The 23,640-nt window shown below is 43.8% G+C and overlaps 1 protein-coding gene across 1 annotated transcript in view; it reads left to right on the top strand.

Moving 5' to 3' along the window:
- The first annotated feature begins 12,913 nt into the window (after nt 1-12,913).
- The window catches only part of ANO7 (anoctamin 7), a 58,113-nt gene continuing 47,386 nt past the window's right edge, over nt 12,914-23,640 (top strand). The window contains exons 1-3 of the mRNA XM_015416053.1: nt 12,914-13,024; nt 21,482-21,557; nt 23,284-23,444. Coding sequence (XP_015271539.1) covers nt 12,914-13,024; nt 21,482-21,557; nt 23,284-23,444 — 348 coding nt within the window. The remainder of the gene's footprint in view (nt 13,025-21,481; nt 21,558-23,283; nt 23,445-23,640) is intronic.

The raw sequence follows: 23,640 nt of genomic DNA, 5'->3' as shown, positions 1-23,640 counted from the left end.
TCAGAACAGCATCAGAGATTTTCTAACCATTGAAATAAAGCAAGCATTAGCTTTATCAGAGATAAGAATAAGCCTTTATTCTGTCCTAATAAAACTGAGCACAGGCAAGAGCCAGTTTGGTGTTGTGGTTAAGTGTGCGGACTCTAATCTGGGAGAACCGGGTTTGATTCCCCACTCCTCCACTTGCACCTGCTGATGTGACCTTGGGTCAGTCGCAAGCTCTGGCACAGCTGTTCTTGAAAAAGAGCAGTTTCTGTCAAGAGCTCTCTCAGCCCCACCCACCTCACAGGGTGTTTGTTGTGGGGAGGGGAAGGGAAAGGAGTTTGTAAGCCGCTCTGAGACTCCAAGTGAAGGGCGGGGTATAAATCCAATCTCTTCTTCTTCTTCTAATGATGGTAAAAACAATTAGTTGTAAATTAAAGTTAATTGCCTAGTCTTAACAGCTTTCACTAGTCTCCACTTGTCTCTTCAAGAGCTAGGCTACTGCTGGCATCTGTCAATATTTGCACTGAAAAGGATAGTTATTCATATCCTTGTTCGTCTCTTTGCACAGTCACGCCTTTGTTCCTTGTGTCTCCATTTACCATTCCAGCCATCTGATCTGCAATGCTGAATTCCTGTGGGAAGCTCAGGCAGCTTGGAATGCCAATGCCATATGAATGCACTGTGCATCTCATGTAGATTTAAGACTGTAGCATGAATGCTGTAAAACTCAGTAAAGCAAACTGTACTCTCAGCATGTGAATTTCGCCTTGTACTTTTGGATTCAAGATTGAGGGGAATGAACAATCTTACTAGCGATTAAGTTGTGACTGTAATTTTGCCCATCACTATGGGCAGAGACTCGTGGTCAGGCTATTTGATCTCTCTTATAAGTGAAAGCCAAGCCTTTGAGCTCCCCGGTACCAGATAGGCAGGGAAGGTGAAGATTAGAAGATCCAATGTGAATTTGAGGCTTTTTCAGAGAGGCAGTAGGAAAGAGCAAGAGCCCAGTAGCACCTAAAAGACTAACAAAATTTGTGGCAGGGTATGAGTTTTTGTGAGTCACTGCTTACTTCTTCAGGGAGGCAGTTGGGCATGCCTCTTGAATGAGCAGTTGGAGGTGAATTGTCCTGTTTTTTTAAGAGCAAAGGTACTAGAAGGGGTGGCAAATAGTAAAAAAAACTATATATAACAACCCTGACAAGCCTCTTATTATATTTTTGTATACTTGCATCTCTCCCCAAGTCTAAGGAACTGAAGGCAATCTACAGTGAAATTCATGAATGAACAGGAATTTGAACCCAGGTCTTATTAGTCCAAGTTCAACATACTGTAGCCGCTACACCATACTTGCATTCCTGGAGACAGCAGAGAGTGCCTATAATTTCTTCAGGAAAAAATATTAAGTTGAGTGGTCATTTTTGGTGCTGTAGTTTGCGCAATAGCAACTTAGGGTAAAGAGACTTTCTTTTTGACATCAAGGCATCTATGGAATTGCAATAACATCAACAAGTCAAAGTGGGCAAAATTTGTGACTCCAACTCTTTGGCAGAGCTTGAGAGCACAATGCTTCTCTTTTGTACACTGCCCTCAGTGTATAGTACTCTGACCCCAGAAAAGAGGGGAGAACACTAACGGAAAGAAAGGTGGATGGAACTGGCAGTAATATTTAGATAAAATGTATGTTGACGACCACTTTCAAAGATTAAAAATGGAAGTAGGTGGATCAATTCGCAATCCATTAAGGATTTATGTACAGAAATGTAGATTTGGGTTAGATGTTAGGGAAAGTATCCTAACTAGAAATGCTGTACTACTGGGATCTAATTCTAAATGTTACCGGTCTTCACTTAGTTCTTGAAGAGTTTGGAGGAATGCATGTCCTATAAAATCAGCCTCCACCATTCCTATACTTTTCCTTCTCTGTTTTTCTCTGGGAAGTAAATAAAGCAGGCATTCTTGACTTCTATGCAGTTCTGTGGTACTTCTCTAAGCCATTGCTGATACCTTTCACTTTCAACAGGAGCCTGCCCATGAGTCATGACCCACCTGTTTCAGGTTTCTTGGTTGCTTGTCGAAGGTGAGCACTTAACTTGCTTTGTTGGTTTCTCTAATGCCAGTATTTCCACCACTCTTCAATTATGATCTCATAGATGAGATCATCAGAACTCTGGAGCCAGCAGCAGAAGGTGCAGTAGATGGCTGCCTATGTACCTAAGGTGCCTCTTGTAACTTGGAAGAAATTGTTTTTTAAATGTGTAGCCTTGCTGTAGGTTTTCTGGCTAGCCATGCTATAAAGTCATTAGTGAAGAGTTTGCTTTTTTTTTGTCCCAAATCTCCTGTCTTTAGAATACAGGATATGATTGATCTTTCTCAAGCAGGCACATTTAGAGCAATGCATATGTGTTTAGCAGATGCTCCAAAGTTACAGTAAGGAGGGCTATGTGAGTATACAACTGATTAGACTTCCAGAGTCTCCCAGGAACTCATTTATTTGGAAGTAAGGCCCATTGATGTCCACAGAAATTCTAAATGCATATCGGATGGCAGTCATCTGCACTTCTCCAATAAAAGATATTGGGTAGTATTTAAAAAAGGCTGCATGAGCTTTTCCTGTGGTGATGGAGACTAGAAAGATCCATCTCCAATTCCAATCACAGTTTTTGCAGAATGTGGTCATTGTCAGGGAATTCGGGGGGGGGGGGCATGTAACTCTTTGAGAGTTTATAAATAGACAATTTGTACCCGAAGCCTGCTATCAGCTCCAACATCTTCCTTTCCGCACTGCCTGTCTGATAGCCAATGTTCAAATTGCCACACATTTCTGCCACATGTTCCCTTCAGTGTTCCGGTGGCAGGTTTTGGAAGCCTTGGCTTTATGAAGTGGTGTTCTCTTTACTTGCCAGAGTGGCCCCTTAAGAGGATAATAAATTTCTCCAGACTTGTGGATCTTGACCAAAAATTAATGTATGTTGCCTGGCTATGTAATGAATGATTTTGCATTCACTGTGAGATGATGTTAAAAGTAAGATTCGATTACCTGTTTCAAAAACAGATATTGCTTACGGATCTTAACCTATGCTTATATGGAATAAGTCCAGTAGAACTCATGGACAGACCTCTTGAGTAAACATGCATAGAAACAGCCTTGAGACTACATGCTTGGTATGTGGCCTTACCAAAAGGACATTTTCATAGAGTTAGCTTTGAGGGTACTCCCTCCCCCTATGCCCCACCAAGATTTCCACAGTGAGGTCACCTGCTGTCAGAAAGTATTCAAGTTTGCGCTTTATACCATGCTACCTTACATCTCAGTGTCCACAACGGTGTGTGTTATTTTTCTTTGCAAGGGGTAAGTAGTGGTCTGTTGCCTGTTTATTCTTCACAGTTATGGCATAGTTAGGATTTTTGTTGCTGTGTTTTGTAAAAGTGACTGTACTGCATTTTCTTTTTGTTCTTACTCTCTGCTTTCATTCTGTCTAATGTTTTAAAATTTGGAAGGTGTCATGGATCTCCCCGTCTCAAACAAATCTGTTCAGGTGTGAAATTCCCAGTGTTTTAATAGATAATTAATCATTTATTGAATAGTGAGCCAGTGTGGTGTAGTGGTTAGAGTGTTGGACTAGGATATGGGAGATATCCAGATCCTCCCTCTGCCATGGAAGCTTGCTGGGTGACCTTGGGCCAGAATCACACCCTCTCAGCCTAACCTACCTCACAGGGCTGTTAGGATAAAATGGCAGAGAGCAGAATGATGTGAGCCACTTTGGGTCCCCATTGGGGAGAAAAAAGAGATCCACTGGAAGACGCGAGTGAACGTTTTCCCTAGTTTCTTCTCCCCCCTCTGTGTGCCTCAATCAGAAAAATAATCCCGAAGTAGATGGCTGTTCATTTTTCAAATATGCTTTTTCTATATATTTGCCTTAAGGAACACTTTGCTGAAATTCAGTGTTTGCGTTTTCGTAGGATCTGCAAATCCACACCCTCATATCAAACAAAGGCAAGGTCTGCTAAAAGCTATTACGAACCTGCCTCCAGCTTTAGATTCCTCCACCTTATGCATACAACCCGGTATTATAAAGTAGAAATGGGGCGGAGCTGGTAGCGAACACCATGAGAGTGGAGCAACATCTGTTTGCTGCTTGGGGAAACAGAAGGCAGACTGAAGGGGGGGGGGGGAGATGAGGATAACAGTGCCCTTAAGCATCCTTCATACTGCCTTGGAATCTCACAGGGATCAGTGCAATGGAGCTACCTTCTACTAGCCATTCAACAGAGAGAAGGAAGGTGTGGATTCAGTAACCCCATCACCATCATCAGGTACGTTTCAGTAGGTATAAACTTGGATAGAACAGTGCAAAGGAATGTGCAGAGTGCTGTTTGGGCATCGTATTACATGATAAGTTCCTAAACTTCCACTGTCATTCTCCCACCCCCTGCTGATTTGTTCTTGCATCTCACGTCCAATCTTGTTCTTGTCTGAAGGATGGAAAATTTTAAGCACCTTAACGTTCAATTTCTTATGCTTTTACATTTGGCATTATATAAGTGTGCTGGAAAAATCCAACTGTAAGGTAGGCCCACACATCAGCAACTTGTCGTCTTGGCCTCAGTTTGCCGCAAGCAGAGAGTGGAGTACTAAATTCTAGAAGAGTAGTAGTAAATTTCTGAAAGCTTCCCATGTTTTCCTAAAGCAAAAACAAAAAAAAAATCCTGTAGCACCTTAAGGACTAACAGATTTATTATGCTGTAATAAATCTAAGGTGCCACAACTTTTTTGTTTCTGCAGCATCAACATTTTAGATAATTGGAGCATTATTTCTCCCCCCTACCACCAAAAAAACCTCACCCTTCTAATGACCTTTGTCACAACCTGTAGAAGATGTCATAGAACTTCACATACTAAATTAATTAAGATTTGGGCATGTAAATTCGTCGAATAGGCAGTGATGGCAAAAATAACAACTTGAGAAACAGATCAATCATGAAACCTGATGCAAGCAGAAGACAAATTTAGAATGAGAAGTAGTTGGAAAAAAATTGTACACAAATGTATTGAAATGTAGAAGCAGAACAAGAATAAGTTTTAAATGTAATACCTTGAATATAAATGTATAAAGTAGATCCTGAGCAGAAATATTCTCTGCCTTCTTATTATGAGATATATGATTTTCTTTCTGTACACTGATATATTACTTACTGTTAAAAGTTACACTGAGTAGGTAGAGGTGGCAAAAATATATAATACTGAATATGTAGTATGCTAAGCAGTCGGGTTAGAATAGATAAAAGGAAGTACTTTTTCACTCAAAGAGTGATTAACACATGGAATTCACTGCCACAGGAGGTGGTAGCTGCTACAAGCATGGACAGCTTCAAGAGGGAATTGGATAAACATACGGAGCAGAGGTCCATCAGTGGCTATTAACCACAAGGTTACACATAGGAACTCTCAGTCTGGGGCAAGTGATGCACTGTATTCTAGGTGCTTGGGGGGGGGCAACAGTGGGAGGGCTTCTAGTGTCCTGGCCCCACTGATGGACCTCCTGATGGCATAGGGTTGCCAAGTGTAAAGTACTTATCAGCGAGGGAGCCTTGCTGGGCTCCGGGAGCCGTCCCTGGATCTATGCGCGCGCCGCCAGCACGTCACCAGAAGTGACGTGCGACGTCGATCACGTTGAGGGCGTGGCCCCAATCGTCGGAGGGAAAACCATAGAGTTTTCCCTTCGACGATCGGGGCCACGCCCCCAATGTGATTGACATGGTTGCGTCACCTCTGGTGACGCAGCCACGCTGCGCTTAAGGGGGCGGAGTTCCCCCGGGGCCCGATTCCACGGTGGCAGAAATCGGGCCGCCAAAGTGGGGGTTTACCCGCCACCCGCCCCCACTTGGCAGCCCTATGATGGCACCTGGTATTTTTGGCCACTGTGTGACGGAGGGTTGGACTGGATGGGCCATTGGCCTGCTCCAACATTGGCTTCTCTTATGTTCTTATGTAGTAAAGATGAAATCAGTAATGTAGATGTAAAACAGGTTAGTTATGGCATTTTAAATCCAAAATGTTGAATACAAATGTACCCCAACAGAGGTATTATTGTATTTTATACACCCTTATGTTTGATATACATAACTGTTATATGACCCCCTTTTTCATTTCTGTATCCCCTTCTCATCTTTACTTTGTTTTAAAAAATAAATAAATATATATCTTTCAAAAATGATGATTTGGACATGGAGAGTGGGGATGGTAGAGAGAAATCTTTCCAGAACATAGATACAGAGATCAGGATCCTGAAATTGTGACTCAAACTAGCCCACTGCATCTCCCAATAGGAGCCAATGCTCTGGTTGTGAACCAACAACTCTCTTTTATGCATGTATACCCAGGGCTTTTTTTTTTCTGGGGGAACACACTGGAATGGAGTTCTGGAACCTGTTTGACAAAATTCCTTTAAAAATGTGTAAACATTCATGAATTTTCAGTATACAGATTGAGCACTTCATTTCCCTCTTGAGAATTCTGGCACCTCTTTTTTCCCCTTTTTTTAAAGCTCTGTGTATAACATAGATGTGTGGTGGTGGTACTTTTTGTTTAATTTGTTTCAACAGCTGCTCTCCAAGCCCTGCTGAGTTCTGGGAAGCAGATCTTTTTAAGGTTAGAAAGAAAGGGAAAAGACCCATTATAAAAACAGAACTTCTTTCAATGCTCTGGATTACAGACTCCAGGCCTGTCTAAATTTATATTGGCTTTATATAACTCAAAATTTTGTCAAAGAATCAAGGGAACTGTGGACTAGTAAAGTACTGAAAGTACTCTTAGGAAATCTCAAACCCACAGACCTTGCTTATAGAACTACAATTCCCAGGATTCCTGGGGAAAACAAATTACTTAAAACAGTTGAAGTCTGCAGCCTGGATTTGCTTCTGTCTCTAGTTGCCTCAGTCTCTGAAGCCTGAGAGGAAATAAATTCTTCCGTCTTCACGTACCTCAGGTCGGTTCTGAAGGGGTAAAAGCTGATGTGGGATTCCATAATCAGGAAACCTGGTTTAGAATATGAAACCCCTTTGAAAAGGTATTCTTTATGGTATACATTTTCATTTCTGGTTATTTTTCTGCTTTCAGGAATATTCAGAATATAGCTAACAAGATTAGGGCATGATGATTTGGAACCTGCACTCCTCAAAATCCCCCTTCCCTGGGTTCTCTGAGATTTCTGCAGATTTATCCCCCCCCACACACACACACGCTCTAACTGACCACTCAACTGCTGTCCAAGCCTCACCCCTTCTAGATCATACTTAATTCTGATCAGGATTTTTTAGAGCCCCCCCCCCCATTTAATTTACACTGCCTTTTTTATTTTTTGCATGTATGCATGCATGAATGCATTTGCAGTTCCCCTGAATAAGTAGAGACCTCCCCCACTTTGGGGGCACCCAGATTTTTCTGTCTTTGTCTATTTCCTAGCAGATGTAGTGATAAACCGGGGGCATGTGAAGAAACACCCAGGGGTGGACAATTTGGAGACTCCCCTCCACCCCTAAAGTCTCCTCCTCCTAGGATTAGAGAAGCTTTCAACCAGTTTACTATTGGATATAGTGATGAAGTGGGGACATGTGAATAATTACTGGGGGGAAAGGAGGGAACCAATTTGGGAGTCCCATTCTATCAGTCACTCACACATTTCCTCCTCCAGGAATCAATGAGGTTTCTGGGGCTTAAGCAGGCTTCCCCCCCCCGCCCCCGTTCCCCCAATTAACTGACAGTCAACCGTTTGCAGCATTCATATTTGGCCCTTGTATGCTTCTTTTTTACAATTGTGTTCTCCCCCCCATTTACCCCCTTGCTGTTTTATATGGCTTTTGATACTTTTGTATGAAATACTGCCTGTTTTATATCATTCTGCAGCTATATTTTCCTTCAGACTAAAAAATAGCCTATGGTTCAATCAGGTCCATAACCAGAAATCCTATGGTGAGGGGGAATTAGCACACTGTTGTGGAGGGGGGGCATGGGGTTGCCGTAAAATTCAGTGCCACATTGAACAGCACTATTAACACTAGTTCTTCCATACATCATTAGGTATTGTAACATATAGTGTCTGTGTGACATCACAACCAAGTAGTTTTGAAGAAATTGCTTTAGCAGATAAAAATAAGGAAATTAAGTGCTAAATGTAAAATATAGTTGAGCTATCAGTGCTGGATTATGGCTTCCCATAAACAAGTAGGCATGACAGAAGTCTGAGAAGAAGCCATATATCTGTAATATGGCATCCTGTCAGTTCTTCAGGGAAAATCGATTTGCTTTTAATCATATGGTTCCATTGTTGATTTCATTAATGCTCCTACATCTTTTTATCAAGAGGAGGGGGGAGTGCTAAGATTCACAAAAGTGTTAAGGAAGTTGATAAGTGGGGAGGCAACAATTAATGTTTTCATGCTGTTTTTTTGTGGGTGGGATTTTAAAGTGGCCTAGAGTAAAGAAGTGTCTTTTATAGCAGAACGGCAAGTCAGCAGCTGTTTAGATACAATCTTTTTGTTTCTAATTTCACCCTCCAGTCAGCACAAAAATAATGTGCCAATAAACTACTAGTTTATTATCTTTTTCTTTCCTTGTTCACTTCAGGTTAAACTAGTCTCCAGTGCTTATCCATCATTATCCAGTTACAACTGTGAAACCACCTAGCAAATTTAGGAAGCTTTATGGCTTTAGTCTGCTTTTCATCTCTGCTATTTCTAATTCAGGCTCTGGATCTGAATTTCAAAGTAAAAGTTGTAAAAAGAGCAAGGAGCATGAAGCTGGATATGTTCTTTTTAATTAAAAAAGTTCCTAAAATCTTAGAATAAACCACATGTTTTATGCATGAAGATGTAGTCTGACAAGATTTTGCCATCATACTTGCAGGACTGCATTTGCATTAGGGCACTTCATGAGAGCGACTTCTGCAAACAACTATACAGCCAAACTATAATGTGAAAAATGTACCTTAAATACGGTACACCTGTTGTCTTGAGGTTCTGAACTAAAATTGCTGGCTTTGTATAACAAGCAGATGACCCACAACACTTGTGGTGGGAATCCCATCCTCCTCCCCCCCACTTGTGGGGCTGGTTGCATGTAGATAGGGTTGCCAGCCTCCAGGTGGGGCCTGGAGATTTCCCGCTTTTGCAACTGATCTCCAGCTGACAGAGATCAGCTCCCCTGGAGAAAATTGCTGCTTTGAAGGGTGGACTCTATGGCATTGAACCATGCTGAGGCCCCTCCCCTCCCCAAGCCCCACTCTCTCCTGGATCCACCCCCAAAGTCTCCAGGTATTTTCCAACCCAGACGTGGCAACCCTACATGTGGACCAGCCTGCCCACCTGCAGCTTCACTGCATCTGCCAGCCTAGGTTTTGTAACAGCTGGCGGTAGGAGGGAGTAGATGGTCTAAAGTGTCTCCAACAGCCTGGCTGATAGGGCAGCAACTTGAGCTCCTGCTCCCCCCCCACACACACACACTGCCAGAGAGACCTGTGGGAAACTTGCAGGGGGAAGGGGAATCTATCTTGGTGGCAGTGGTGATCTGTTAGTTCTCTTGCCTGCCGTGCCTTCCTCTCTGCTCATCTCCCATCATTGATTACAGTTTCTTTACATTATGTAGTCTGTTTGAGGAGACTAACCCCCCTATTTAAAAAAAAACAATTTTGCATTTTTCTGCATACTCAGGGGTCCCTCAGGTCTGTAGAAAAACCTCCTTTCTTTGTCCATGGCCTCACTCTCTGGATTTAAGCACCAGCAGTTTCGGTTATGTTGAGAGTTAGCAGGGGACCCACAAGGACTTGCAAGGGGCATCTAATTTTCTTCTCTCCCCAATATTTCTTCTTTCCCTTCCCTGAAAGCCCTCATACCCTCCTTCCTTCTCCTGCTTCCTTCTCCTCTTCCTACCAGTCCCCCTGTCTTCAGCCCCCCCCCCCAGCAGCCTTTACCACATGAAAACTAAGGCCCAGTTGCACAATGCCAGCTGCCAGGCCCAGTTGCTTGATGGGGAACCTGCAAGGACTTGTGGGGGTTACCTCACTTTGCCCTGTATCCCTCTCCCAAGAATACTTCCTTTCCCCTTCATCCTTGCAGACCTCATATCCTCTCGCCTTTCCCTATTTCCTATCCACCCACCTACCTACCTTTTATCTGCCTCCCATTTTCAGCTATATTTATTATTTATTTACTTCAGTTATACCCTTTCTTTTTCTACAATGGGGAAACAAAGCACCTTACACCATTTTCCTCTTTTCCATTTTCTTTACAGCATAGCTGTGTGAAGTCAGTTAAGGTGAGAGTGTGTGACTGCCCTGAGGAACCCACTGAGAGTGGCGAGTTGAGCCTCTCTCTCCCAGATACTAGTCTGACACTTTAACCACTATACTACACTGGTTTTGTGCAGTGGCTGCTGTTGAACAGTAACAAGCAGCCAAGCCTTGGGGAGTCACGGAAGTCATGATGTAGCATGTTGCTCAGTGGTTGCTACCAGGCCTGGACCTAATAAGCCCTCCCTAAAGGCTAAAACTTCAGAGGACAGCGGAAGACCGGAAGGCCTGGCGGGAGCTGGTCCATGGGGTCGCGAAGAGTCGGACTCGACTGTGCGACTGAACAACAACAACAAAGGCTAAAACAGCTGTGGAAAGGGTCCCACACCCTTCTCCTGCTTTTTGCTGGCAATACTGTTATGGTTGCCTAGAAACAGCCACTGAGGGTGTTTGTTTCTTAAAACTATAGGTATTGCTTGTATTATTTCGGGGGGGGGGGTGTTAATCCACCATTGTATTTTTTTAGATTTCAGATTTTTCTGCAGTCTGGGTTTTCTCCCAGGTTTGTAAAAAGATCTGTCTGGTTTGTTCATGGCTTCAATATCTGGATTTAAGTATCCACAGATTTGGCCACATTCAGAATTGGACATATTGATGATGCCTGCTATTCCTCCAGACTGATGGCTGCTAGTATGCTTGAACTAGCAGTAGTCATCGCAAATATTGACAGTGTTGTCCTTTGTGGTTTCTAGGTTACAAGTGTGCTGATTCACTGTGCGTGTCATTTGTAAAAGCCTTATAATCACTAAGGAAAGCTGACGCCTGGAAGGCCCTTACTATTCTGGCTTGGGTAAACCAGCACTTGTTGAGGGGCTCATCGGTGGGACGCTGGTGAATGGATTGGTGTTCATACTTCAAGAGACTGGATTCAGTTGCGTTTTGGCCCCTTCCAGATCTGTGATTGCATGTATTTATTAACAGTTGTGTCTCTGTAACTCATAGGTTTTTAGGCAAAACAAAGTTATATTTAAAATACAGAATTTTGAATTAAACGGAATATATAAAACCAAAACTCCCAGACTAAATACTGCCAGTCTCTAAAATTAAAATAAATTAACAAACAGTAGAGCTGTAAATAAATCTGCATTGTACACTCTACTGAAACTGTACCATATGAATAATTTAAAATCATACTGTGAAGGTAAAAAGGCAAGGGTAAGAAAAGCACTATTAGAGAAATTAGTAGTAGACTTCGCTGACTTCTGAGGCTTTTTTTCTTTTTGCTTAGCTGACTTCAGTTTACTTAGCCAACATCTGAGGCTTTTAGAAAGACCAAAGGTGAAAGGATCCAGAAGTTTCACAGGCACAGTTTCTCCCATTGCTGTATGGTTGGAATAGAGAGAACAGCACCTACTCAGTGATGCCCTCAGAATTCGTAAAGCAAACTGCAAGATTCCACACTGGAGGCCTTTTTTCCAGTTGAGCGTACTATTATGGTCAGAAGGCTGCTTTTATGTGGTCAGTGTGATCAATTATTAGTACTGGCGTGTCATTTATTTAGTTGAAAGTCATGGAATTCACTGCCACAGGAAGGGGTGGTGGCTACAAGCATGGATGGCTTCAAAAGGAAATTAGATAAGCATATGGAGCAGAGGTCCATCAGTGGCTATTAGCCACAAGGTATAGATAGGGGCTCTGGGGCAAGTGATGCTCTGTCTTCTTGGTGCTGGGGGGGTCAACAGTGGGAGGGCTTCTAATGTCCTGGCCCCACTGGTGGACCTCCTGATGGCTCCTGGTATTTTTGGCCACTGTGTGACAGAGTGTTGGACTGGATGGGCCTTTGGCCTGATCCAGCATTGGCATCTCTTATGTTCTTATGATGTATCTTTTGGCTAATTAAAATAAACGCTGACTTGCCCAAGCACTCAGGTTTGGCATTTCCTCTCACACTTATATTGCTCCTGGAATTTGAACAAACAGCATGTGATTAAAGTATATTCATGTTGGGATTTGGGTTCCAGTAAGTGCCGATAAGGGTTAAAGTAATGTGTGAAAAATCCTTCTGATAGCCTGCCTTGCAGTATTTGAAAGTCAAATCCACATTTAGCTCAATAGTTTGCCTAGCATTACCCTAAAGGAAATTTCAGTTCTGAATGTCAGCAACCCATTTCTGTACTTCTGGTGTATGTGGGCTCTTTTGCCAACAACCACACTGGACCATTTCCTCCTTGGTCACTTACCCAAATCACATTCATGCTAGGTGAAGCTTTAATCAGGTCGGCTGGGTGTCTCAGTTTAATTTGAAAATAAGGGTTGGTTACATGTGACTTGAGAAAGCTGTGTGCCCCCCCCCTTCTCTGCAGAGCAGATGTCAGGCCCGAGCAGTGTTCACCTACTTGCAATCACTCTTTCTGTATGAGTTTACTGAAATATTTGCTGCAACTTTAAGCAGCATGACTGGTTAGACCGGGAGAAACTTGCTGGCAGTAATACTATTTGAGTAGGATCCACTGAACAGGAGCTGGTAAAGTTTCTTCGCAGCATGTGACTTTGGATCTTTCAGTGCTAGAAATTCCATTGTTTGGTAATTCTTCCTAGGCAGCCAAGAAGAGTTCTACTTGTCGATGGCATGAAGAATAAAGATGCAGCGGAGAAAGATCAAAGAAGATGGCAACTTGATCCCTGAGGAGCAAAATGCAAATGAGAACAATTATGGGAGCCTAAGCACAATAAACTCTATTGAGATCTCCCAGGTAGGCAAATAATTTATCTTCTAAGAAGTCCCCCCCCTTTAACTACTGATAAAGGACAAGCTCCTAGTGCTACAAAGAAATTATCTAGATCCTGGGCTTATTAGCATCACTGGGAAGCAAGTGATCTTAAACGGTGGGGGGGGTGTGTATGGTTATTACTGTCAAGGTCAGGATAATCTAGAACTTAATTTGCCAGAGAAAATTGATTTTGCCAGTTTCAAAAATGGATCAAGAGTCTCATTAGCCAAACCAATCTGCTGAACTACTCTCTTCAACATTATTGGGGAATGAGAAGTATGCCTCCTCTGTTAACAGTTTACAGGCCATTCAGAAATGTGTTTGTTTTTAGGTGGACTTTAAAAAACAAATCTCCCCTCCTCCATGAGTATGCTGCTGAGGGAGGGTCTGATTAAGGAATGTTTTGCCCTTAAGTCAAGGGTCTGTGATCCCATAGTCAAGTGGGATTCCAGTAGGGTTCTTTCAGCCTCTTAAACTGAGGGAACTGCAAAGGAGTTTGTCTGTGGATATTTCTGTATTACTTATGGTGCCATTGTATGTGCCAGTTGTTGATCTCTGAACTTTTGTGGTTATCAGCATCATTTCGGTGTAAATGGCATGCTTGATGTGATTGTGGGATGCTGTTGGGAAATAAGAAATTATGCAACATTTATGTAGTAAGTGGGAGCTGCTGAGTTCTGCTGTGCCCCTACACTGAAGGGCCTTCCAAGGTGGCAGAGATCACCAGCCCTTCTTCAGCCAGCTCTCTCTGCCTTGAGGCCTCTCTAACCTCCACAGGGAATTATCATTTCACTGCAATGAGTTGGAAACAGGCATTAACTTACTTACTTCCTCTCCCTGTGTCTGTCCCTCTGCCCTCTTTACTTCCATTGGGTCCCTGTGTCTGTCCCTCTGCCCTCTTTACTTCCATTGGACTGCCTGACAAGGTCTCGAGATTGCAAGAGGAAGGTGGCAGGCTTAACCAGTATGGGAAATTACAGCTGTTTCTATACAAATGCTCGAAGTGTCCGAGGTAAAATCGGGGAGTTGGAGTGCTTGGTGTCAGAGGGAAAAATAGACATTGTGGGTATTTCAGAAACTTGGTGGGATGAGGAAAATCAGTGGGATACGGTGATTCCCGGTTATATATTATATCGGAAGGATAGGGGGGGAAGGGTTGGAGGTGGGGTGGCTCTGTATGTCAGAGAGGGTATAAAGTCCAGAAAGATCGAGAGGCTAAGAGAATTGGATTCGCTTCTTGAAGTTCTGTGGGTTGAAATAGGGGGGCCAAAAGGAAACTTAACACTGGGAGTTTGTTATCGCCCACCGGATCAAAAGATAGAGGAGGATTATAAAATGATGAATGAATTAAAGATAGCAGCTAGACAAAAACACTGTGTCGTAATAGGTGATTTTAACTACCCACACATTGATTGGGTCAATATGTGTTCTAGTCGAGAGAAAGAGATTGAGTTTCTAGACACTCTAAATGACTGTGCTATGGAGCAGATGGTCATGGAACCTACCAGGGGAGAGGCGATCCTTGATTTGGTCCTAAGTAACACTCAAGACCTGGTGAGAGATGTAAAAGTGATTGCACCGCTTGGGAACAGTGATCATAATGTTGTTGAGTTCAACATTTGTACAAATAGGGAATTGGCCAAAAAGACTCACACAACCACTTTTAACTTTAAAAGGGGTAATTTTTCTGATATGAGGGGACATGTGGGGAGGAAACTGAAGGGAAAAGTAGAAAGGGTCAAAACCATTGGGGAAGCTTGGAAACTGTTTAAAACTACAATTCTAGAAGCTCAAATAAAATATATTCCGCAGGTTAGGAAAGGCACAAACAGGTATAAGAAAAAGCCTACATGGTTAACAAACAAAGTAATGGAAGCTGTAAAAGGTAAAAAGGATTCCTTTAAGCGGTGGAAAGCTAGTCACAGTGAGGCTGATAAAACAGAACACAGGCTATGGCAAATAAAATGCAAGTCTGTGGTCAGGCATGCAAAAAGGGAATATGAGGAGCATATAGCAAAAAATGTAAAGACCAACAATAAAACTTTCTTCAAATACATTAGAAACAGGAAACCAGCCAGGGAGGCAGTGGGGCCCTTGGATGACCAAGGGGTAAAAGGAGTACTGAAGGATGATAGGGAAATGGCTGAGAAGCTAAATGCATTTTTTGCCTCCGTCTTCACTGTGGAAGATGAGAGGTGCTTGCCCACTCCAGAGCCGCTGAGTTCGGGAGGGGTGTTGAAAGACCTGAGTCAGATTGAGGTGACGAGAGAGGAGGTCCTAAAACTGATAAACAACTTAAAAACTGATAAATCACCAGGCCCAGATGGCATACATCCAAGAGTTCTGAAAGAACTCAATTGTGAACTTGTGGATCTCCTGACAAAAATATGTAATCTCTCCTTAAAATCAGCCTCCATTCCTGAGGACTGGAAGGTAGCTAATGTCACTCCCATCTTTAAAAAGGGTTCCAGAGGAGATCCGGGAAATTACAGGCCAGTCAGTCTGACGTCGATACCGGGTAAATTGGTGGAAACCATTATTAAGGAAAGAATTAGTAGGCACATAGATGAACAAAACCTATTGAGGCAGACTCAACATGGGTTCTGTAAGGGAAGATCTTGTCTCACTAACCTGTTAATGTTCTTTGAGGGGGTGAACAAACATGTGGACAAGGGGGATCCAATAGATATTGTTTACCTTGACTTCCAGAAAGCTTTTGATAAAGTTCCTCATCAAAGGCTCCTAAGCAAGCTCAAAAATCATGGGATAAAAGGACAAGTCCTTTTATGGATCAAAAACTGGCTAATTAATAGAAAACAGAGAGTGAGTATAAATGGGCAGTTCTCCCAGTGGAGGGGTGTAAGCAGTGGGGTACCACAGGGATCAGTACTTGGTCCACTGCTTTTTAACTTGTTCATTAATGATTTGGAGTTGGGAGTAAGCAGTGAAGTGGCTAAATTTGCGGATGATACGAAGTTGTTCAGGGTGGTGAAAACCAGTGAGGATTGTGAGGCACTCCAAAGGGATCTGTCAAAGTTGGGCGAGTGGGCGTCAACATGGCAAATGGGGTTCAATGTGGCCAAGTGCAAGGTGATGCACATTGGAGCCAAAAATCCTAACTATAAATACACGTTGATGGGGTCTGAACTGGCAGAGACAGATCAAGAGAGAGATCTTGGAGTTGTAGTAGATAACTCACTGAAAATGTCGAGACAGTGTGTGACTGCAATAAAGAAGGCCAATGCTATGCTGGGGATTATTAGGAAGGGTTTTGTAAACAGATCAGCCAATATCATAATGCCGCTATATAAATCAATGGTGCGACCTCATCTGGAATACTGTGTGCAATTCTGGTCACCACACCTTAAAAAGGATATTATAGCTTTGGAAAAAGTGCAGAAAAGAGCAACTCGAATGATAAAAGGGTTGGAACACTTTCCCTATGAGGAACGGTTAAGGCGCTTAGGGCTCTTTAGCTTGGAGAAACGACGACTGAGGGGTGACATGATTGAGGTTTATAAGATTATGCATGGGAAAGAGCAGGTAGAGAAAGAGGTACTTTTCTCCCTTTCTCACAATACAAGAACCCGTGGGCACTCCATGAAATTGCTGAGCGGTCGGGTTAGAACGGATAAAAGGAAGTACTTCTTCACCCAAAGAGTGATTAACACTTGGAATTCACTGCCACAGGAAGTGGTGGCAGCTACAAGCATGGACGGCTTCAAAAGGGAATTAGATAAGCATATGGAGCAGAGGTCCATCAGTGGCTATTAGCCACAAGGTATAGATAGGGACTCTGGGGCAAGTGATGCTCTGTCATCTTGGTGCTTGGGGGGGGTCAACAGTGGGAGGGCTTCTAATGTCCTGGCCCCACTGGTGGACCTCTTGATGGCACTGGTATTTCTGGCCACTGTGGGATACAGAGTGTTGGACTGGATGGGCCTTTGGCCTGATCCAACATTGGCATCTCTTATGTTCTTATGTTCTTATTAGGAGTTTCCAGGCTCCTAAGACAAGGCCCCAATAACCAGTAAAAGCTTGATGGAAACTGTAAAGCTGGTGTAGAATAATGTATAAGCTGTGACTCAGGAGATTTCTGTTTCAACTCTCAACTCAACCACAAACTCACTAGGTGGCCCTGGACAAGCCATTCTCTTTCAGTACCTCAGTAAGGATTACTGTGATCATATATAAAAAGCTCTTTGAACCCTGGAAGCACTATTCAAATACTAAGTATCCTTAAAAATAATAATCCCTCAGGCAGCTGTGTTTGTGTCCTATCGTTGCACAATAGGTTTGCTTGAATTCTGGTTGTCCTGAGTCTATGATCAATGTAGCAGTTGGAGAAACGTCACGTGACATTTCCCAAGAAAAAGCAGTGATTGCCATGAAGACATTGCAGGGGGAGGGGGGGATGTCCTGTAACGCCAGTGGCTTTAAAAGGGTCTGTGGTCATGAAGAAAACAGCCCCTGCCCTGAAGAGTGCTAATTAGCAACCAGGGCCAAATAGCACCAAATGTCCTGAGGGAAGAGGCTTTTCTTCTCCCAGGTAACTGGAGAGTCTGTCCTCTCCCAGTCCTTTTGATGTAGCATGTGATATTCTCACAAATGATTTCATTTGAGCTGGAGCTCACAAGACCTTTTGCCTCAGAACTTGGTTTTAATACCAGAGGCCCAGTTGATATATGTAGCAGTCGCAGAATAAAATATGCAGCAGTAAACCAGCAACAGCAGAAAAGAGCTTCCAGATATCTCACTCCCCCATAAAATAGTTTCAGCCATGCTAAAAACCTAAGGGACAGTTTCCTCCCATACTGTCTGTTCAGCCTGCTAGTTCTGCCTCTCAAGCCTTACTCTCTGTGCTTCAGAGCCAGAAGTGAAGCCGGTTGTAGAGCGTGGTCACTTTCAGTGGTGGCTCCTCTACTTGGGAATGCCCTTTCCCTTGAAACTCATCTGTCATGGACCATGCTGTCTCACACACGAGCCAGGCAAAAAAATTCTCTTTACCCGGGCTTTTAACGAAGGGGTTCTAGCTGTTCAGCTGTTTCATGGTCTCCTTCTCGTCAGAGGTCTGTTTTATGAATATCTTTGGGATGCTCCATGATTGTTTTATGCTGCTTTTATACCCTTGACTAAAAACAAGTCAACCGTGACTTGTTTTTATATTGATAATTTATTATTTTTTCCTGTTTTCTAATTTCAGCTTTATGTTGATTGTACTGATTTATTATCTGTAATCTGCCTTGAGTCCCAGTGAGAAATAATATTATAATAATATAGATAATTTTTAATGGATTTATGGTTGTTTTTACTTGTAAGTTGCCTCAAGCATGACTCTGGAGAGACAGCGTACAAACTTCCTAAATGAAGAAATGAAAATACATGTATTGCATCCCCTTAGAAGCTGCATAAGGGATTTAGCTGCCTTTACCCCTTCAGGAACTCAGTTCCAGAGGCTGAGAAGTCTTGCTTCACCTACTGTAATAGGTGGGGTGGAATCTCGAGAACTGTTTGCTGGTTTGATTATATTTGACTAGCCTGATAACCCGTGCTTTGCTATAGTATTTAAGTTCCGTAAATCTAGTTATAATACTGATGATGTGAAGTTTGAAATGTAACATTTGTTGTAGGAATTCTAACAGAGAAGATTGTAGTGTAAGAAATGAAGTGAGACATGCATACCTTCCCCCCCCCCTCTACTGAAGGACCTCTCTGTAAACCACATTGGTGGTTCTGCCCTCAGGTGCTAGGATCACCAGGCTGCTTGGTGAACTCACTCTGGAGCAGGCCACATAGAACTGTCCATTTAAGAAGCAGTCATCTGTTAAGTCAACTCCTGCCACCTTCCATGAAAGTGATGGCCTCTCTACTTGTGTTCCTGGACTGCTTTGCTCATATGGAGACTGTGTTGTTCTGAGCACCTCAGGGTGATCTTGCTGGTACTTGGCCTGTGCAGCTCAGTGCACTGCAGGAGTACTATGTGCAAATGTCCTTGCCGCATTCCTGAGTTGCCTCCTCCTTGTAGCGTTGGTGTATTTGGCTCAACGTTTGCCAGGAGCTTTCTTGGGGGTAGTAAAGGATGAGAGGTGTGAGGGGTTGTGAGGGAGTGGTGCTGTGGTGGACATTTCTTCAGGTTCATGAGGGAGGCACGTATCGAAATGGCTCCTAGAGATGTCCTTTTCTATCTCCCCATAAACATTCATACCCTGGCCCTGCTCCTACACCTGACAGACACCGGCCTGTCTGGTGTTGGGGGGGGATTGTATTTAAAGGCATCGGGGAGGCTGGGCCAGCAGCAGGGCTAAGGCAATCCTGCTGAGCAAACCTCCACAGCAGCTGTAAGCATCCCACCTCCTCTCCTACACCTGATAGGCAGCTGCCTGTCCAGTGTAGGAGGGGGGGAGGAGTATTAGAAGCCACTGTGGAGGCAAGGCTGGCAGGATCACTAAGGCGTTACTGCTGGGGTGGGCTCTCTCATGGCTTTCAGCACCCTGCAATTGCTGCTGCACCTGACAGACAACTGCTTGTCCAGTGTAGGAGGGGAGGGAGTGTGTTGGAAGCCATCAAAGAGGCTGGGTCAGCAGCTTTGCTTCACCTCACAGGCGGTTGGCCACTCCTGATTACCTCAACTGTCATTAGCTCTTTGCAGTCCCCTGTAACTTTTTTTTACTTCAGAACACTGAGCTCTGCAGCTGACCAATCAGAGAGTGGGGGGTGCAAGCAGGCTGCAGCCTGGCAGCCACATAGAAATCAATGGGGGGAGCACATTTTACCCCTTTTGAACAACTTAGGGGTTGAATTTCTAAAAATCCCTTCTTAGCAAGCACCTACGCCACGGTAGGAATGCTCTCCCCGAATTTGGTGTCTCTAGGTCCAGCGGTTTGGCCTGGGCGTTGATTTTACGGTGAGGGAACTTTCTGTTAGATAGATAGATAGATAGATAGATAGATAGATAGATAGATAGATAGATAGATAGATAGATAGATGGTGTCACTTATGTGGGGGTATAGCTGGCTTCTTCTCTGCTTAAAATACTTTGCTTCACTTACCAAGTGCCCAAGTGTTCTGAGACTGCAGAAGTGAGGGAAGGAACTTGGGCCTTTGTCATCAGTCAGAGGGCTAACAGCCTCAGGGTAGTTGCACCACTTCCCTCCAAGCAAAACCGCCAATGAGGGAAGATCAGCCTGGCCCCAAGTTGGTATCAGTTCTAAGCTTGTCCCAGATGTTCTAGTGATCTTCTCCCCCCCCCCCGCCAGTATTCACCTTGTCACGTTCTTGTTAGTTAATTAGCCTTTTCTAGTTTGCAGTTTTAAGGCAGTTGTCTGTTTCTCTTGAAAGCCAGGATCTGAAAGGGCAGGATAGAAATGTGGTGAATGGATTAATAAGAGAGGTGGTGGTACTTGATCTTGGCTGGAACAAGATTAGCTTTCCCAGTTATGCTGTTTGACATATATTATTCAAACTAAGCTGTCCATATTTGGGTGAGAAGGTGACAGATTTAGATATGGTTACCCAAAATGATGTTGTCCCATTTCCCCCCCCCCCAAAAAAAAACCACTTGGCAGGTTTGTTTATTTATTTTCTTCATTTATATCTTTCCTTCCTCCCCAATGGGGACTCAAAGGACTCTTTGTTGTTCCCCTCTCCTCTATTTTATTCTCACAACAGTTCTGTGTGATAGGTCAGGCTGAGAGTATGTGACTAGCCAAAGGTCACCCAGTAAGCTCCCATAACAGAATGGATATTTGAACCTGTGTCTCCTAGATCCTAGTCCGGCACTCTAACCATCATACCACACAGTCTCCATACTAGTAGTGGGTCTTTGCTAGCTGTAGTGCCTTTTCTGTGACATTGTTCTTAGTTGTGGAGGCTTGAGTACTACTCTGGACAGTAGAAAAAGTAACAGTCCAGATACTTGACCTGGATAGCCCAGGCAAGCGCGATCTTGTCAGATCTTGGTTAGCGAAGCAGGGCCGACCCTGGAAAGTACTTGGAAGGGAGACCCCCCGAGGAATACCAGAGCTGAGATGCAGAGGCAGGCAATAGTAAGCCACCTCTTTGAAACGTCCAAGCACCACTAGGGGTCGCCAGAAGTCAACCTTGACTTCCAGGCATACACACAAAATACAAAAATACTCTAAAAAAAGAAGTATCTGAAGAAGTGAGCAGTGACTCACGAAAGCTCAGACCCTGCCACAAATGCTGGTAGTCTTTAAGGTGCTGCTGGACTCTTACTCTTTGCAGCTGCTGCAGACAGACTAACACAGCTACCCATCTTGCTCTGGACAGATAGCATCCGTCACGGTTCGAATTCTATTGAGAAAAAGGCAGGTATTGTCTGACACAGCCGATCTTGTCCTTTTACTACTCAGTATTGCTGCAATGAGAAATCTGAGCCCATCTCCCTTTTCATTCATACTGTTAACATTATTCTTTCAGTTGAATAAACAAAAATCGCTGGGCCGTTCTGTACACAGCACGCCAAACTTCTTCAGTGATGGGAATACCAGGATCGGTAAGGACACTGCAGCATTACAAGTACAAGTTGGGTAATGATTTCTGAGATTAGCAGATATTTTATTTTGAAAGAATACTGATTTAAGAGATGGAATACTTGCTGTTATTGCATTTCAAAAATCCCTTTTCACTGTCTCTAGCACTCAGAATCCCTGCTAACTATGGAGTCTTCCACTGGTGCAAAAGGCCTTTTTTTTTTGGTAGAGCAAGGCTCCTTGCACTTGTAGAAAGCTCCATCCCTATGCATCTTCAAATACTTTAATCAGCACTTCGTGAACAAACAGTGCCAGTAAGCAGAACTGCAGGGTCTGGAAACTGCTCTGCAGAGAAATTTCCATTCTTGATTGATGGAAGGTGCTTATTCAAGTACACTCGATGTTAACAAGAGAAACACAGGCTTTCCAGCATCATAGTTCCCCTACCCTAATGTGGAAGTTGAGAAGAGTGCATTTGCAGGGGAGATCAGGCAGAATCATGCCCTTAATTGTTCCCCACCTACTAATTCTTTCATACAAATAGCCTCTATGCAGGTTGTTTTAAAAGATTCCTCACCAATAGGGCTTCTATCCAGAAGTGAACTTGGCTTAGGTAACAACAGACAGGAGGGCATTTACAGGTGAATCAGTGGGTTTGGAAGCAGCAGGTTACGTAACCATTCCACCCGCGGATCCTGCTCAGCCCATCAGTCTTCCTTGGAAGTGATCTGCCCCTTCCCCTGGGGCCATGCATCTGCTTTGGCCCTAAGTCTTCAACAGAAACTGATAATACATTTTTGACAGTTTTCCAAGCATGTGGAATAGAATCTTGCTCTGTGTTGATTTTTACAAGAAACCTGAAATCCAGAGTAGATGAAACACCAAGTTCTGTGACTGAATTTCCTGCTCCCTTAATTCAGAGGAGCAGAGGGAGCAGAGCAATTGAATCAGGGGGGTGCATCAGATCACAGGTTCACTGGCCCTGGCCCTCAACCAGGGGTCATTTCCTGCAGGAGCGGCACAGGAGCGGAGCTCCGGCAGTAAAGAGCCCAGGGGGTGGGCACATGCAACAAGCCCCACCTCCTGCTCCCAGCAGCCCTCACTCAGATCAAGAAGCAGCCAGGTAAGTTGCAGAGCTCCCCCCCCCCAGCCCCCTGGTCCAAAACAGTCCAGTGGCACAAAAGTTTTATTCAGATACAAGCTCTCCCTCCTCTGCGAGGACAGATCTGCACGTTCCCCCCCCCCGCACTAGCTAGCAATCCAAAACAGTCCAGTGGAGCCTGAGCGGTGGGTGTTGCCTTCTGACACACTTCAGGTGATGTCAGGGGGTGTGGCATATGCAAATAAGTTATGCTAATTAGTTATGCTAATGAGCTCCTGCACCTCTTTTTCTACAAAATGTCCCCTGCCCTCAACCATCCTGATTATGATTTGCTATGCATCTTTGGGAGCTGTGACCTAGTGACCCTGGATTCCTTTTTTACTTTATCTTGTGCAAAGAATATGTTTCCCTGAATATTTTGTGTGCTTTGAGTGGACAACAGGACCAACGAGGTGATAGGAAGTGCAGGGAAGCCTTAGTCTTTGCTGCATCTCTTGTAGCATCTCATTGCCTTAGGGTTTCCATTGACCATCCCACACTGTTCCTATCCTTACAGTCTAAGTTTCCATGGTGATTGATCACCTTTGCTTGCTGATGTCAACAGTTGTTACTTTAAGGATCTGTTCTCTGTGTCTGTTTTGTCTCAGACTTTGTCCTTGCATGGGAATCAGATCATCAGGATTTGGAGGAGCAAACTGGAGACCAAGGGACTCGGACTCCTAAGCGAGGGAAATCACTTGATATGCACAGAATGTGGCGGCAAAGTTTTCTGAATAAACTCCAGAAGGCAGGGTTGCGAATGGAAACGGTAATCAGACTCTCTGGTCTTAGTGTTTTTTCTGCTTTTCATTGGTTTTATTGGTGCCACCATTCTTTAGGGAGAGAGGGGGATTGGGGGGGGCATCTTTATGAAGCAACGATGTGCATGCTTTCCTCTTTCTTGAACCCTTAACGAAGTCCCCAACTCTCAAATTGCACGTCTCAAACTTGCAAGTTGGCTATTA

This window comes from Gekko japonicus, unplaced genomic scaffold (genome assembly GCF_001447785.1).
Source record: "Gekko japonicus isolate JY-2015 unplaced genomic scaffold, Gekko_japonicus_V1.1 scaffold300, whole genome shotgun sequence".
Lineage (NCBI taxonomy): Eukaryota > Metazoa > Chordata > Lepidosauria > Squamata > Gekkonidae > Gekko > Gekko japonicus.
Note: the sequence above shows the minus strand (reverse complement) of the source record. Positions and strands in the feature narration are given on the sequence as shown.